Here is a 17,209-nt window from a genome sequence, read left to right on the forward strand (position 1 = left end):
ACTTTCACTCTTTGATTCTTTAGCCTATAATCTCTTTCAAGCAGGAACTTTCTCTTATTCTGTGCTTATGACACACTTAGCAGAATGAGTCCTGATTTCAATGGAGGCCCCAAGGTGTTGGTGTAATAAACATGGATAACAAAGATCCCACTGATAGATCATTAGACAAAATGGACAGTAAATTATCTCGGGGAAGTTGAAGACTTTCATGTGGGGTCCGTGGTGAGAAGAAGAGCTGGACTCTATTAAATGGATTGTGGTTGTGGACAAGGTTCTACTACTAAAGAATAAGTGAAAGATTTATATTAAATTCCGCATTCAAAAGCAGTTTCCCTTTACACTTGCTTACTGTTGTCGTTACTCCAACTCCACCCCTACTTCCTAACTACCATAGCCTGTTGTTTGTATCCGTCATTTTATCTGTCTAATTTCTATTATAAGACCTTCAAAGAAGGATTCTGTTGTCCTATGTCTGTAAACCATGTTGCACACCAACAGTAATATAGAAATGAATAATTTTGTCAGCTTATGTGATATAAACTGCAGTTTATTGGTTCACAATCCCATAATTCTACATCTAGCCATGGATCTTAGTTCCTGTATGAAAATTATTTTCAATTTTTTTCCTTTTGCATAGTTCCAGAGTAATTTTATACTTGTATATACTGTACACACATATTTATAAAGCCCTTTGTTAAAAGCTAATTATAAATTCACTAATAAAGTATACCTTTTGAGCTGCTGCTCAAGTAACGTAACAAAACAAAAAGAAAAGGAGTACTTGTGGCACCTTAGAGACTAACAAATTTATTAGAGCATAAACTTTTGTGAATGTACTTATACAAGATCATCACAACACAACACAGGTTGCAGGCTGAGTTAAGGGCTATTGAAGTGTGAATTTTCCCACTATAAAACACAAACATCTGTAAGAAATCATTTGTGTTGATCCAATAGGAAAAATCAGAATGACAAACAGCCCTGAAATTTTCCACTGTTTTCAGGTAAGAGAATATTCTATTTGCTGCATCTTAGGAGCATGACAATGGGTGACTCCATATTGATATCCATTCTGGTCAATATCTATATAATAAATTCAGATGGTTCAATACCCATGACCAAAGAACTTGGAGCAAAGAACTTAGAAAAGAGTAACTAAGAACATGATTTATGGCAAATTAAGGAACGTACCTATACAAATTTGAACACGGGCACAGATACACACAGCATCCTGCACCATTATACAACAAAAGACATGTGTAGGCATACAAAATAAATAGGAAAAAAAGGAATCTTGAGCTTTACCATTAAATTGCCTCTCATATGTAAAGGCCCTGCTTTCTCAGACTTTCAAAACTGTACATAGGGATGGTCAGAAGTTTCAACCCTCCTACCATCATGGACCACAGAGACACAGAAGTCCTTCAGGTAAATAGGTTCTATATTATTTAAGGCTTTCAGTACTAAGAATCAGACCTCAAATTGCTCTTGAATTGCTCAGTTATAAAGTACGCCTGTTGCAGAGTCAGTATGCACAGACTCAGACAATGGGGAGATCCTACTTTGCCTCCCTTCCGCTGGAAGAAGTAAATGTTACCAACTTCCAAATACTGTCAAGTATGAAGCAACACAAAGCAGCGATTCATTTTTCTGACCCTCAGAAACAAAGAGTCTGACTCCAAGAAAAAATGTCTCGTGCTCTGTTAATAGGGGGGTACCACCAGTACTGCCATTTTTGTAAATCTCCAAAATGCTGTTTCCTTTTTAGGAGAAAGAAAAAAAAAAGAATCGGATTACCACAAACCCTGTAATGCTCATAATATGCACCCCAATATTTTCCATTTGAATGTAAGTGCGGGGTAAATATTGGACAAGCAAAATGACACGATGAAAGCTTTTAGTTGAAAAATAATGAGTGCCTGCAACACCAAGGATCTGGAGCTGAGTTGTTTTTAGTGGAACTGATTTGATATGAGTCAGCATGAACTAATATTTTTAAAATGTTGCAGGGCTTCAGAAAAAACACGCAATTATTATTGAAGGCTTGAGCTAATGCCATATGTTTCTTCATTCACCATATATCGGCAGCTAAGAAAACCTCATGCCTTTTCAGTCACTTACAGCATGCACTGCAAAAGCCACTGACATTAAGTTGCCTATGCCTGTGACACAGCCAGTGCATTTGAATGGAGATTTCAATTCTCTCTGCTTCAGCAAAAGTAGCACAGCAATCAAATCAAGCAACATTAATGTTACATGGACTTCAATGAAAGTTGCATCTGCATAGCAAAACACAGAAAATGAGCCCAGAGTATTTAATTCAAGATGAGTGAAAAATGCATACTCAATCCACACATTTTATGTAGCAATGCAAAAGTTTCCATTGCCCTTGTATGTAGAGCGCCACACTGCCCAGACCCTGTTTTGTGACCTGTGATATGGGTAGCTTCCCTACTCCCCTGCATGGGCACGTAGACCAGTTTTGGACTGGACACCAAGTACAACACATGAATGGCAGATTAAAATTCTGAACAAAATCATTTATCCTTTACAAGTGATAGCAAGCAACATAATCACCGCTTCTGGAATAAAATTCAAGTGTATTTATTGCTTCATATCTGACCAGCATGAAACCTTCTATCACAGAATCTTTCAAGATGCCTTGTCTATACTATCCATAGACACATTTGTTTTTTCCCTCCCTCACACAACTCTTTGAAAAGGGTTTGCATCCCATAAACACATCTGCAAGTTTTCTTATGGAAATATTAAGACCCAGAATGAACAGTTATGGTTCTGCCAATGATTTTCTTTATTATATTATGTTTTGGGATTGTCCAACTAAAACCAACATTCTCATCCAAGCTTTTGGATGCATTCTTGAATGATATCCATGAAATAAGAAACAGAAAGCATAGCTGAGTGGTTCCAGATTCTGAAGGGTAGAAGAGTGTTTTGAGAACTAAAAAGGAACAAATGTCTAAAGTGAGTTTACAACTGCAGAAAAGTCTTTATGAGACATTTTTAGTATGAAACATACATGTATTAGATCAATTGGATCACCAAAGAAAATTTCCAAACCTAGTAAATTACTGTCTGTATAAGGGGGAAAAAAACATTGGAGTCAATAATTCAATTAAAATGTTCTGGAGAAAGAGTTATAGTATAGCACTCTAGCAAAACTCCTCGTGTGTTTTCATCTTTGATTCTTCTCCTCAGTTAAAATTTTTATTACATTATTATGGAAATAATGTGATAGAAAGAAAACAAGACATAAATGAGTGAATGACTTGGCTTAAAATATATAAAACTACATTGAGGTTTGAATGTTTTTTGTTAGATCATGCCTAGTGGTACAAAATAAACTGGGAACCAGGAAAGGTCTGTGTGTAATTTGTATTTTATTTAAAGCATTTTTTCCTCTGGAATACTAAAATTCCTTGTGTAAGGCTGTGGTTCATAGTCTGAACTTTCTCAGGTTTGTGAAACACTTATCTTTTCCCTATTCCATAAGGACTGCAGATGGGTTGTCCTTGTACAGTATACAGTATCCACCTGCACTTCATTAGAGAGCAGCATTTGTACATGCCACACCACAAGATCATCATGATGACATAGCAGCTTCAGAGAACAGCGTGACTAGGGTTTTTTTGGTTTGGGGTTTTTTGGGGGGTTGTTTTTTGTTTTGTTTTTTTTAGCTCTTGTATCACAGAGGATCTGGCAACCAGTTACCTCCTGACACTGTTTACAGCATATATTGGTTGATTCAGTCCTTTATTGCATCTGCTCTGGGAATTAAAGAAAGCAGCTTCAAGGCAGTAAGGTAAGTGCTGTTGCATGTTTTAACTATAATGCTCAGCTATTTAAATGTAGCTCTAATGGGGACATGAAAAATGTCAGAACAAGTTTGCCAATTTGTAAATTGAACACAAATCAGCAGTTTTGGTGTATTTAATTTCAGAGTTTGCTTACAATAACCTTGTGTTGCATGCATTAGTGGTGAACTTTTTGTACAATATTTGGGAAAGCAAACTTCATACACAGTAAAAGGAAAATTTAAAAATACCACTCATTTCAATTAGCCCTCCAGCGGTCTGTTAGTAACAATGCCTTATCAGTCCTCTTGATGTGTTAAATGATTATTGTACTATTTAAACAGGAGGATACAAAATAGGAACATTTAAATCATTAGTTTGGCTGTTGATGAAAGGTAAAATGCTAGATAGTTTGAAATTTTAATTAAGTTGTCATTTAAATTGTTGAATACCCAATTAAATATTTTAATTTCCTTTTATACACCATAGCTAGCAGAGTGACACTGATACTGCCGAATCACACTATTTTTAATATTGAAGATATGTAATTGTTTTCATGACAATTAAACAATATAATTAATGTAGTCAATTTTCAAAATATTTTAAAGAGTTTTTATCACTATCTCTATTCCACCCTGATGAGGTTTTTCTGAAGTTTGTGGAGATGCAATTTATCATTGCCTGCATTTGCTGTGCAGCTTCCCTACTGTGGGCTCAGGTATTTTACAGTGAAACTTGTAAAATAACAAACAATAATTTGTTCAAAAAATGTTTCCAGAACAAGACTAGCATGTCTGAACACACTGTGACCTAATAATTCACAATCATATGGTCCAGGGTAACATTTTGAATATATATAATGATCACATTTTTTACATTTTTGACAGACACAATTTTTAGATCCGCTTATTAAGAATCTGACAATAAGCAAGATAATTGTTCTACATAATATTTACTTTATTGTGGAAGCCATATATGTGTGTGTGTGTATACATATGCACGCGCACGCACACACACACACATGCTTACTATATAATATTTTATACAGATATACACACACATTCATATGAATCATATGCCACCCCCCATTTTTAACATTTAGTTGATGACATTAATCCATATACATTTAGTTTAAATCTTGACATTATTTCTAGTGTTTTGCATCATATGGAATATTGCATGTTCTTTGAAGCAAGTGTTCTGTATATGAAATTAAGGGGAAAAAAAACAACTAAGAACCATTAAAAGTACAAATTAAAACCAGAAAAGCAATGAAATATACAGTTAAAGCAGATTATTCATTCTCCTATATTAATAGGCTTTTACTTTTGCCAAAAACAATGCAAACATGTCAGAAAATATTACTGTAAGGCCAAAGAGTGCCAGTCCAAATTGTTGGCAATAGCTCTGACTTTCCATGCTTGTAGGGAAATAGTAAGACCTCCCATCTTGAATGGGTTTACACAGGGGGAATCAGCCAAATTTTCAGCTGATGTAAATCAGTGAAGTTCCATTGACTTCAGTGAAACTGTGCCTGTTTACACTGGCTGGGGACCTGAGCCATATTTTGCATTTGATTTAGTATGTTCTCAGACAATAGTGGCTAACAGACAAATAAAACCATACTTGTAACTCACATTTGAAAATCTCCCCAAATGGCATGTCTACCCTACTGTATCTAATTAGGTAATATTGATTGTATAAGAGCCTAATTAAAGATATTTAATAGATCTCCCCGATCAAAAGCTTAGCATACTAAGGCAGAGCAGAGAAACTTAAATTCGTTTATCGGAGACACCAAAACACCACCTTAAAAACTCTCACATTCTGTTGGAGGGTAGATTAACAGGAGCTGCTTGGAGATATTTTAATTCAAGGATTATTTGCCCACAAGAATATAGCATGGCTTTTAGGGAGCCAACAAAAGCAAGGAAACAAACTTAAGGCATATGTGCTGTTCTTAACTAAATTGAAAGCACCACAGGAGTTCTCAATTGTTTGTGTAGCTCTGAGCGTATTGTCACCAGATAAATAATAAAAATAACCATAACAACTCATTTTATTCTGCTGGAGTTTTCCATGGATCTTGGATCCATGTCTGATGCTATTATGCATACCAAGTTGCATATGGATATTCTCTGAAATTACTTGGGAACAGGAGGACAATTTAAGGTTGAATTTGAATGGTTTTTTTATTGCTTTTCATCACATTCTGAACTGTAGTTAAAACACACTGGCCCAGGTCTTCAGGTGGTGTGACTCAGCCTAGTTTTGCTGATTTCAGTGGTGCTACACTATTTTACATCAGATGTGAGTCTGACCCACTGTGTGAATTGGCAGTGGGATTGTATGTGTAGATACATGCTTATCTAAATATTGTAAAACACTAGCCAGTTAAAAGAGACCACCCTTATTAAGCAGTTTCCTACCTCAAGACCCCATCCCAAGTACACTGGGAACAATTTTGCTTCACCTGGATTAGAAGACCACCTGTGTTAAGCAAGTGGCTTATTGGATCCTTGAATGGTTGCTTAAAACAAGTTTTACTGTGTACAATATTCATTTTTATCTAAGTGTGAAAAATGGGAATCTGCAAGGTCATTTACATTAGTCCATGACCAATTTATTCAGTGTATAGATAGATAGATTTTCAGTGCCAGCTGTTCTCCTAGGCCTTCCAAATATGATGTGGATTTGTATATAAGTTTCCTATTCACAAACCTAGTTGGCACTTTTATAAAATTAACTTTAATTAACTCAATCTTCCTTTTCAGTTTTTGTGCATAATTTTATATTGTAAAATCAAAAGTAATATCAAGGAAAACAAATAAAAAATTATAACTGTTTCCCCCCCACCACCACCATATAGGGACAAGACATTTCAAAGATGCATCTAAGCTCTCTACCTTTCTTACTGGTATTGATCAGTGGCATTTTCTGCCAATACTATGATGTGGGATATTTTCCAGACCCAGATTACCCTTATGTTCATTCAATGATGGGGCCATCTACAGCGGTCTGTGCCCCAGAATGTAATTGTCCTGAAACCTATCCATCTGCAATGTATTGTGATGACCTCAAATTGAAAAGCATCCCATTTGTACCTTCTGGAATAAAATACCTTTATCTCCGAAACAATATGATTGAGGGCATTGAAGAAAATGCATTTGATAATGTAACAGACCTGGAGTGGCTGATCTTAGATCACAACCATTTGGAAAATTCAAAAATTAAGGGAAGAGTCTTCTCCAAACTGAAGAGTTTAAAGAAATTGCATATCAATTTTAACAATTTGACTGAAGCTGTTGGACCACTTGCCAGTACCATGGATGATCTGCAACTTAGTCACAACAAGATCACAAAAGTCAGCGCCAATGCACTGGAAGGGCTGGTGAACCTGACTGTCCTTCACCTACAGAATAACCAGCTGAAAACAGACTCTGTTTCTGGGGCTATGAAAGGCCTGAAGTCACTTTTATATCTTGACTTGAGCTTCAATCAACTTACAAAGCTACCGAAAGGACTGCCACATGCTTTACTCATGCTGTATTTTAACAACAACCAGATCACCAGCATTCCTGATGAGTACTTCCAAGGTTTTAAGGTCCTGCAATATTTACATCTGTCTCACAATCGGTTGACAGATGGTGGAATACCAGGCAACGTTTTCAATATCTCCTCCCTCGTTGAGTTGGATCTCTCCTTTAACATGCTGAAGAGCATCCCAACAGTCAGTGAGAACCTAGAAAATTTCTACCTCCAAGTCAACCAAATTAACAGTGAGTCACATTTGCATATTTTAATGTAATGAATAATACAATTAATGCCACTCCCTGCCTAGGCCACAGGAGGTCCATAGATAGTGACACTTCTATCAAAGCTGGGCATGTTCTCTCCCCATGTTTACCAGCTTTTACTGGTCTAGGTAAAAGAGAGAAAGCCATAACAATAACAAAAAGGTTTCTCTTCTTTGATTATTCCCCCCTTTCAGTCTCCTCCATCTTATTTTATATAGAGAGAGAGCCTACAGCAGTCGCTCTGAGCAGTTTATATATATATATATATATATATGTAAAATAAGATGGAGAAGATTATATATATAATCTAATATATAATATAGCTAATATATATAATCTTTATAGGTTTATATAGATATATTCTTTATCAGTTTTTGTATTTTTCCATTTTGATACCCAAATTATTTTGGGGGGGATCTGGGGAGGGGTAGGTTTATCTTGTTTTGAACTGAGCTGAAATTAATGTATCATGCCAACAGTCATTTTAAGCACTGAAAGAAGGGGTCAGATGGAGAAGGGGGGAAGGTAGTGATACTCTCCTGTGGGCAACTTACAAAATAGACTCCGTCCATTTGAGTCACCGAAATGGGCACCACTCATACTGGATTGTGCTCCCTGGGCTTCAGTGTGTTCCTAGAGCTTGGCTCCCCTCACTGGGGCTTCAGTATGTCCTCAGACTCTGCTTAGTTTCTTGGGCTTGGCTCTTTCTTAATTGGAGGGTGGGTGGGGGAAAAATGAACAATGGAACTCATCCAAATACCATCCTCTTGTGACACCAAAATGAAATCTCACTCACAGTAAATTCCTGAGATCAGTGATTTTCTCTCTCCTTTCTTATGTGAAATAGTTAACAAATGTTGGCATTTAAATTGTCATTATTGGGTATCTGAGTTAACACCTCATTGAGTTTACACTGCTCAGAGCGACTGCTGTAGGCTCTCTTCAGTTTCATGTAGACATCTCTGTGTATAATTTTCATAATCAGGTCTCCATTGTGCATTTACTATGAATTACTAATTAAAAGATTAAGGCCAACATTTTCAGAGATTTGCATCTGTAGTTGAGCCCGTAAATCCAAGCAGGACCAGCTTTCAGATGTGCTAAGCACCTGTAGTTCTCAATCCATGAAGCCTGACCTAGAGCTGAAAGTGTTTAGCTCTTCAGAAAGTTGGGCCTACAGAGTTTAGGCATCCAAGTCAAAGGGGCCTGATTTTCAGGAATGCCGAGCACTCACAGCTCCCACTGAAGACAATGAGAGTTGTGTATTCACTTGGGCCTTTCAGAGCCAGCTTCCCTTCCACCCTGCAGCCCATGATACAGGTAGATAGTGTAAGAGAGCCTTGCACAGGCTACTGATGATCCTAAGTATTAGATAGAAAAAACAATATTTGAAAACTGATGGACTACATTTCAAACTATACTTATGTTTTTAAAAAATGTCACTTATATTGAGACCCAACATAAAACTATTTATGTTGTGTCCTCCATTTTCTGAGTCATATTTAGCAATCAGACAATGTTTGTATTAAATGTTGCTTTGTCTCAGAGTTCATCTGTTCTATGCAATTGGCCCTAGCCCTAATGTGAAACCGTAATACTGGATGTGACAGAGTAAAAATAATATTAATGATAGGTAACAATTAAACAGTGCTTTTTACCTTCTAAACACTGAATAATAATTTCCACTAAATGATTGTGATTTGATACCAAGATTAGACATGGCAAGAGAGCTGCTAGGGAGTGTGTGTGAAAGAGAATCATTTTGAATGCAAATTCTTGCTACGTTACCAGAAAGAAAACAAAACATTTCTCAACATTAGTGTCTTCAGGCCTTTCTCAGGTCACTTTGCACTGGCAGCCACATAAAATTGTCTGAAAGCATATCAGAATTCCCCTGGTATAAGGGAATCCTAAATTGGTATCAAAATAGAGTAGCCTGTTAAAAGCTGATGTGGACATATATAGACACACAGCAATTCTGTAACATAGACAGCTTTATACTAGCTAATCCTGTCCCCACCCCACTGCATGGAACATGCTGTGGCCATCTGTAGGCCAGGAGTGAGGCATTATGAGATGACAACTGAGTGCAATGAATTCCACTGATCCCAGGACAATGGAAAAAGCCCTACATGGCCATTTTAGCTGGTCTAAATTAATAGCTAGGGCTTCCAGTTAACATAGGATCATTGGAGGCTTATAGGCACCTTTGTCTCCTCTGGTTCTTAAAGTCAGTGCAGCTGAGGATTGAGCCTCCTTAGTATAAATATCCTATTTTTAGCAAGGTTGCTCCAGTGTGGATATTCCTGTTTAACCTACGTCACAGTTTGTACCCAGTCTTTGCTATGCCATCAGGTTTCTGAGTTAGTCACTGGACCTGCAGTTTGGGTAGAAACAACCTGGGAGCATTTCACATTTCTTTGTGTTAACATAGAAAAAGAAATGTAATTTTTTAAAAATACAAAATGTATTCAGTAAACGAAATATAATAAATCAATTAAATCGAGTTAACTACAATCATAGGGCTAGATCCTTGGCTGCAGCCCACTTCAACTTGGTGCAATACCTTGGAAAGCAAGAAGTGGGGAGACATGACTATTTTTCACCTTTACGGCCCCTCCCAACTCTCCCCAGTGTTACATCTGGCCAGGGCCATTCCAGCCCCTGACACGTGGTAGAGCAGCCCTGAGATCAACATCAGCCCTGAGATCAACATCTTTTCAGCCTCTTTTTCGCCAGCCAGGCCCCCAATATACCTCCCATCACTTGGGGGCCACAAAGGGTGGTGATGTAGAGCTGAAAATGCTGGACCCAAATCACTGTGGATTCTCATATGCCAAAGTGTCTTTGAGACTCCATCTGTGCTGCAGCCAAAGCAGTTCAGTGGTACAATAATCTAGCCCATAGACAAAATTTCCATATGTCATTTTTTATTTGCAAAACACTAACTGAGATTAACTAAAGCCCTAGTGATCAGACTATATGTGCAGTGCAGGAAAATCAACCTCTGCACCAGTCTATTAACCCTATGGGCTGAATTAATAACTGCAGCCTCTTTGTGCTGGTTCTGCATGGAGTGAGTTCTGGGGCCACTTCATTTTGTGTAAACACTGGTCTTCCCATGGTCCATTCCAGGCCTGCCCCCAAAATGATTTTGCACAGAGGCCTATGCAAGATTGGTTCAGACACCATTTCAATGGAATACAGAGGCAATCCTGCCTGGCAACTTGGCCAGCCAAAACCCATCACCCATCACAACTATGGCTCATCAGAAAATAGTTTTTTATACTCCCATTCCCCATTTTGGGCTGGTGAGTACAGAGGGCATGCCATAGAAGTACCTGGTCATGAAGTATGATGGGAGATGTAGTTTGGCCAGAGAGCCCAGTCCATAGGGGAGATTGGGAGCATATGTCACCTAAAATACAACCTCCAGACACTGCAGTGCCATTTCAAATCAAAATATTTTGGCTTTCTGACAAAAACTGAAAAAAATAGATTTTCAGACAACAGGTATTTGGATGAAATAGCTAATTTTTCCATGGATAATAGACACTTTTGTGAATAATTTCATTTAGTTGAAAATCCAACTTTCTGTCAACACACAGTTTTCATGGAAAATGTTCAACCTGTCCAAGTCACTATCTCTATGTAGGGCTTCAGTGCTAAGGAGGTGAATTTCACCTTACTGGCAAAATTCCAGGCACATCTCCATGCACAGGGATTCAAGAAATTCAAGGAGAGCTATGCTCATGTAACAGTCACAACTTTTTCCAGTAGTTACAATATACAAATGTTTTGATGTTTGTCTGGGCAACTTCAGAACATTTTGGGGATTTCCAGAAACAAAACACATTGGAACATTATTGGAGAAGTTTTTGCAATATTAGTCTTTGTGATATTGTTAATGCACATGACTACGTTAGAGTGGTCTTATACTAAAGAGTGACTAATTGTTATAGATGTTTCATAAGTAAGGGAGGCAGGTGCATTCAGAAAACCCCCAGTCACATAACGACAATGGAAAAGTGAACACACTGAAAAAGCCTCCCACAATTTGACATTTATGTGTACTGTATAGGACATCTAAAAATGTAGAAGCTGTGGTCCAGGAGCCTGATGGAAGTCAACAGGGGCCTTCCCTTTGACCTCAGTGAGAACTGGCTTGGGCCCCAATTTTCAAAGTGACTTCAGTCTTATCCCAATACTACATACACCATTTTGTATGCAGTCATTCACACATGCAAATAATACAGTATGAATGTACATATGATAACGTTTACAAGCACACCTGGGGTTTGAATATGCAATCAGGTAGTTAAATATCTATGCACTAATACATGCAAATCTTATATTACAACCAAGTGGCAGTCTTTGTGTTCACAAATGATAATGTTGAAAACTCTAGGTTCAAATTTAAAAGCCATTTTTTAAAATTTGTCCCTTAAAATCATTGACTGCCATTAATTTTGCTTCCCTAAACAAGAAAAAATGAAAAGATTAGCTTTTAAATTCTTGTATGTGTTTAGCTGTTAAGTTTACAAACTACAGCCAAATTGTCTACAGTTCAGCAGACCTAATCATTAGAACATATTGTAGAAATTTTAGACTAAGTGAAGGAATAAGAACTCTTGGGCAGTTTTGTGTATTCTACTAATAGGTGCAAATTCAGTAACCAGGCAAGGTTCTGGACAGATGCAGGAAGGAATCCTCTCCCACAAGCCAGGAAATGACCTTGGATTGCTCCCTGTCTGTAATAGATTGAGGGTCCTTTCCTGGTCCCTGACTACTTTTGGGTAGGAAGTGGGGCAGACTCCTTGCATAACATAATACATCCAATCCCTTCCATGCACAGTAAACTGCACTGATTCCACTTCCAAAGGTTCCTTCTTAGCTATGGAGGAAGTGGCTGGATTTGCCCCATGGTTTCGATTGCCTTGACATGTATTTAACTGCAGTCACAACAGTATGAAAGATCAAAGTGATACCTACTGTTTCCATAGTTTATTTAGTGTCAAATTTAGTAACAATCTACATAGACCCAATCCTACAAGTATCACTCATGCAAATGATTGTTACTTATGCAAATAGGCCTATTGACATCAGTCAGTAGTTCATATCTGGAAGAATATCAGAATCAGCCTGTAGAATCATAGAAGCGTAGGACTGGACGGTACCTCAATAGGGCAGTCCAGTCCCCTGAACTCAAGGCAGGACTAAGTAAAAACTGGACCAATCCTGGCATCTAACTTGTTCTTAAAAACCTCCAATGACAGAGATTCTATAGTACCCCTAGGTAATCTAATACTTAACTACCCTGACGGTTAAGAAGTTTTATTTTTCCTAAAGTCCAGCCTAAACCTCCCTTGCTGCAATTTAAGCCCATTGCTGATTGTCCTTTCCTCAGAGTTTAAGGACAACAATTTTTGACCATCCTCCTTGTAACAACCTCTTATGTATTTGAAAAATGTTATGTCACCACCTCAGACTTTTCCTCTCCAGACTAAACAAACCCAATTTTTTCCAATCTCTCCTCACAGGTCATGTTTTTTAGACCTTTAATAATTTTTGCTGCTCTCCTCTGGACCTTCTCCAATTTTTCCACATCTTTCCTGAAATGTGGTGCTCAGAACTGGACACCATACTCCAGTTGAGGCCTCATCAACATTTGATCCTATTTACTTCAGATTATTTCTCCAGTTTCTCCATTTTAATCCTACTGTCCAAAGCAATTTCAACCCCTCCAGCTTGGTATCATCCACAAACTTTATAAGTGTACTCTCTATGCCATTATCTATATCATTGATGAAGATATTGAACAGAACCAGATCCAGAACCAATCCCTGCTGGACCCATTCAATATGCCCTTCAAGATTAAGCATGAATCACTGATAACTACTCTCCAACCAGTTATACACCCACCTTATACTAGCTCTATCTAGGTTATATTTTCTAGTTTGTTTATGAGAAAGTCACGTGAAACAGTATCAAAAGCCCTACTAAAGTCAAGATCTGCCACATCTACCACTTCCCCCCGTATCCACAAGGCTTGTTACCCAGTCAAAGAAAGATGAAAGGTTGGTTTAATATGATTTGCTCTTGACAAATCCATGTTGACTGTTACTTATCTTCTAGGTGTTGACAAATTGATTGCTTGATTATTTGCTCCATTATCTTTTCGAGTACTGAAGTTAAACTGACTGACTGTAATTCCCTAGGTTGTCCTTATTTCCCTTTTTATAGACGGGCACTATATTTGCCCTCTTCCAGTCCTCTAGAATCTGTCCCATCTTCCATGAGTTTTCAAAGATAATCGCTAATGTCTCAGATATCTCCTCAGTCAGCTCCTTGTATATTCTAGGATGCATTTCATTAGGCCCTGGTGACTTGAAGACATCTAACTTGTCTAAGTAATTTTTAACTTGTTCTTTCCATATTTTAGCCTGAGATACTACCTCATTTTCACTGGCATTCACTATGTTAGATGTCCAATTGCTTCTAACCTTTTCAGTAAAAACTGGAAGGAAAAAAAAAGGCAATTAGCACTTCCACCATTTCCACATTTTCTGTTATTGTTTTTCCCTCCTCATTGAATAATGGGCCCACCCTGTCCTTGATCTTTCTCTTGCTTCTAATGTATTTGTAGAATGCTTTCTTCTTACCTTTTATGTCTCATTATGTCTCATTTTGTGGTTGGCCTTTCTAATTATGTCCCTACATACTTGAGTTGTTTTCTGATATTCATCCTTCATAATTTGACCTACTTTCCACTGTTTTCCACTATAGTTTATATATTACTCTACACTCCAATATGGGGCACCTTTAGCCACATAAGAGTATCCATTATCTCTCCCCCTTCAAAGAGAAGGCTGTACAATATATAACAATAGGGAAATTGCCAGTGGCAGATTAAGGCAGAATGAAACGGAACTGCTGAGGTAGGTCCCACTTTCTATAGTAAACTCTAATTTCCTAAAAAAACCAAACCAACCTTTTTAGTCTGTGAATCCCACAGTTTTATGTCTCCATTCCTTATAAATGACCTAAGCTTCCATGTTTTGAAGAGACTCCTAAATCATGTAGGTGCAGTGCGCATATGTTTGGTTCATACAAGCCATATTTTGCTAATGACAATGGAAGATTCTAATGAGCAGGAGTCTCCTTGAGGAGTCTCCTTGAAGTCCAAATGGGGATATCACCTACCATATTTTTCAGATCTCTTTCTGTCTTCTTTAATACTCCTCCAGGAAAAAGTTGTTTCTTTTTTATCTACAAGGTGCAGCAATTTTCCTAGGTGACTTAAGGGAGGACAGCATTAGTCAGCCTGAAATAAGGGTTAGAGTGGAATTTTCAAAAGAAATGAATTTCACTTTGAGATATAATAAACAAAAAATAAGATATTTAAAAGATAATCCCTAACACAAAGGCCCATTGGCCTGCATCCATCTGCCAGCATACCCCTTGTCTGTTTTCACCAGTACATTTCTGTCTCTCTTCATATGTACGCCATGTAGCATTTGCTTTACACCTCTCTCACAATTTATTCAGTACAACCATGCCTTCCTCCCAACACACCTGCCAACTGGGTGCTGAGATCTTTTGAAAATCTGGCCAAATGGGAGCTGGACTCTTTTTAAAATCTGGTACCAATCGTAGGTGCTGAGTACTTGAGAAATCTAGCTCTGAGCTACTTTGAAAATCCAGCAACTAAGTGTGAGCTCCTCATCTAATGTAAATCCATGGAGCTCCGCTAAAGTCATGAAAAGAAAAGGAGTACTTGTGGCACCTTAGAGACAATTTATTTGAGCATAAGCTTTCGTGAGCTACAGCTCACTTCATCGGATGCATACTGTGGAAAGTATAGAAGATCTTTTTATACACACAAAGCATGAAAAGCTAAAGTCATGGGAGCTATCACTTTACTCCAGCTAAATATATAGCCCATTATGTACAAGGCCACAGATACTTTCTGGCATTAGTTATAGTTTCAGATTATTGTGTCAAGTAAACTATTATTATGATTAATTATCATCATTATTTTGTGTTTCAGAGTTCCCACTGAGCAGCTTTTGTAAGGTTGTTGGATCACTAGCCTATTCCAAGATCAAACATTTGCGTTTGGATGGAAATAATCTCACTCGAGCTGACCTGCCACAGGAAATGTACAACTGTCTTCGTGTAGCTGCTGATATCTCACTGGAGTGAGGTGCCTCTGATTTCCTTATAAGGGCCATAACTATACTGCAGATTTACACCAACATAACTCTTTAAAATTAGGATGTCTTAACCAAAGTCAATTTGCATATTATCTATTCTGTTTGTTAATATTTAGCATGAACCTGGTGATCCTAACAAAACATGCTTGTGCATAGTTTTACAAGTAATTTCAATTGTTTGTTTTAGGAAACAAAAAAGGACCCTATTTAGCCCCCTTCCCTTCCCGACCACCAAATCTGGCTTCCAAGTTGGAGGAATATGATCATGATTGTAGAAATCTGTGTGCATTCACACACATGCCCACAAACATTGGTGTATGCATTTTTGCTCAGGTTCTCATGGAAGTCAGGTGTGTTTTTGGTAGAGTGCTGAATGGTAATTTAGGGCTGAACTGTGTTTGTACAATATTCACCCTGGTCAACATTAATATTCTAAATTATTCATGCCTTTGATATATTTTTAGAAATTGCAAAAGAATAGCATAACACAATTTAGCAATATAAATATGATCAAATTTGTATGAAAATACATTTTCAGAGCCCATTTCAATATTAATGAGACATGAAAGATTATGAAGAAACGAACATTTTTCAGGATTTTTAAATTGTTTGTTGTTGTTTTTGTCATACTTACCTATATACTTTCATGGAGAGGTTGTTGTCTGCTACCAGTAGAATTGTTATTTCACAGTAAATCACATATACAAGTATTTTTATTCAATTACTTGCATGCTACGTTTAACCAGACTGTAGAAAATAAAACATAGTAAATAGCTCTGTTGTGTCCATATCATTGTCAAATATGTTGCAGTCTTTTATAAACTTGAAAAGGAAGTTCAGGTTAAAACAAAAAATTCTAAGGTATTATATTTTGCTGAATTTATTGTAAGGTTAAATAAACTGTTTTCTGTACTTTGTAGTTTCAAAATGTTTTCAAACATATCATCTAATTATATCCACTAGCATTTGTGTTTACCATTTTGTCCAGGCCTTGTGCACTGAGAACTGCCAGGTGAAGCATCTCTGCTATAATGAACTGTTAAGTAATAATTTGACATTTATTTTTGAATTTTGTGAACATGAAAATGAAATGTATCAGATGTCCCAGGCAGTAAGTGTAAGGCAGTGTTTATCCCTTCTGATACAAAGAAACTAGTGCATGCTACATGGGAATGGGAAGTCAAAGTACTGTGTGTCTTGGAACACACACTAAAATAGACTTGGCATTAAATAAAAGCCATTATGATAGCTTGCTTGTAAACAAGTACTGTCCCATGGATACTATCTGTCTTTTGACTCCTTGATTATGAAAACTTTAAATAAGAACTATCCTATTTTTTATGGTAGAATCATTCACTCCACGACCACCACCACCCAAAGA

The 17,209-nt window shown here is 37.3% G+C and overlaps 1 protein-coding gene across 1 annotated transcript; it reads left to right on the forward strand.

The window, feature by feature from the left end:
- The first annotated feature begins 3,599 nt into the window (after positions 1 to 3,599).
- On the forward strand, positions 3,600 to 16,684 carry LUM (lumican). Its single transcript, XM_073331041.2, has 3 exons — positions 3,600 to 3,823; positions 6,685 to 7,594; positions 15,663 to 16,684. The coding sequence occupies exons 2-3, from the start codon at positions 6,703 to 6,705 to the stop codon at positions 15,815 to 15,817; spliced, it is 1,047 nt and encodes a 348-aa protein (XP_073187142.1). The 5' UTR covers positions 3,600 to 3,823; positions 6,685 to 6,702; the 3' UTR covers positions 15,818 to 16,684.
- Positions 16,685 to 17,209: the final 525 nt, after the last annotated feature.

This window comes from Lepidochelys kempii, chromosome 1, assembly GCF_965140285.1.
Source record: "Lepidochelys kempii isolate rLepKem1 chromosome 1, rLepKem1.hap1, whole genome shotgun sequence".
NCBI classification, from domain to species: domain Eukaryota; kingdom Metazoa; phylum Chordata; order Testudines; family Cheloniidae; genus Lepidochelys; species Lepidochelys kempii.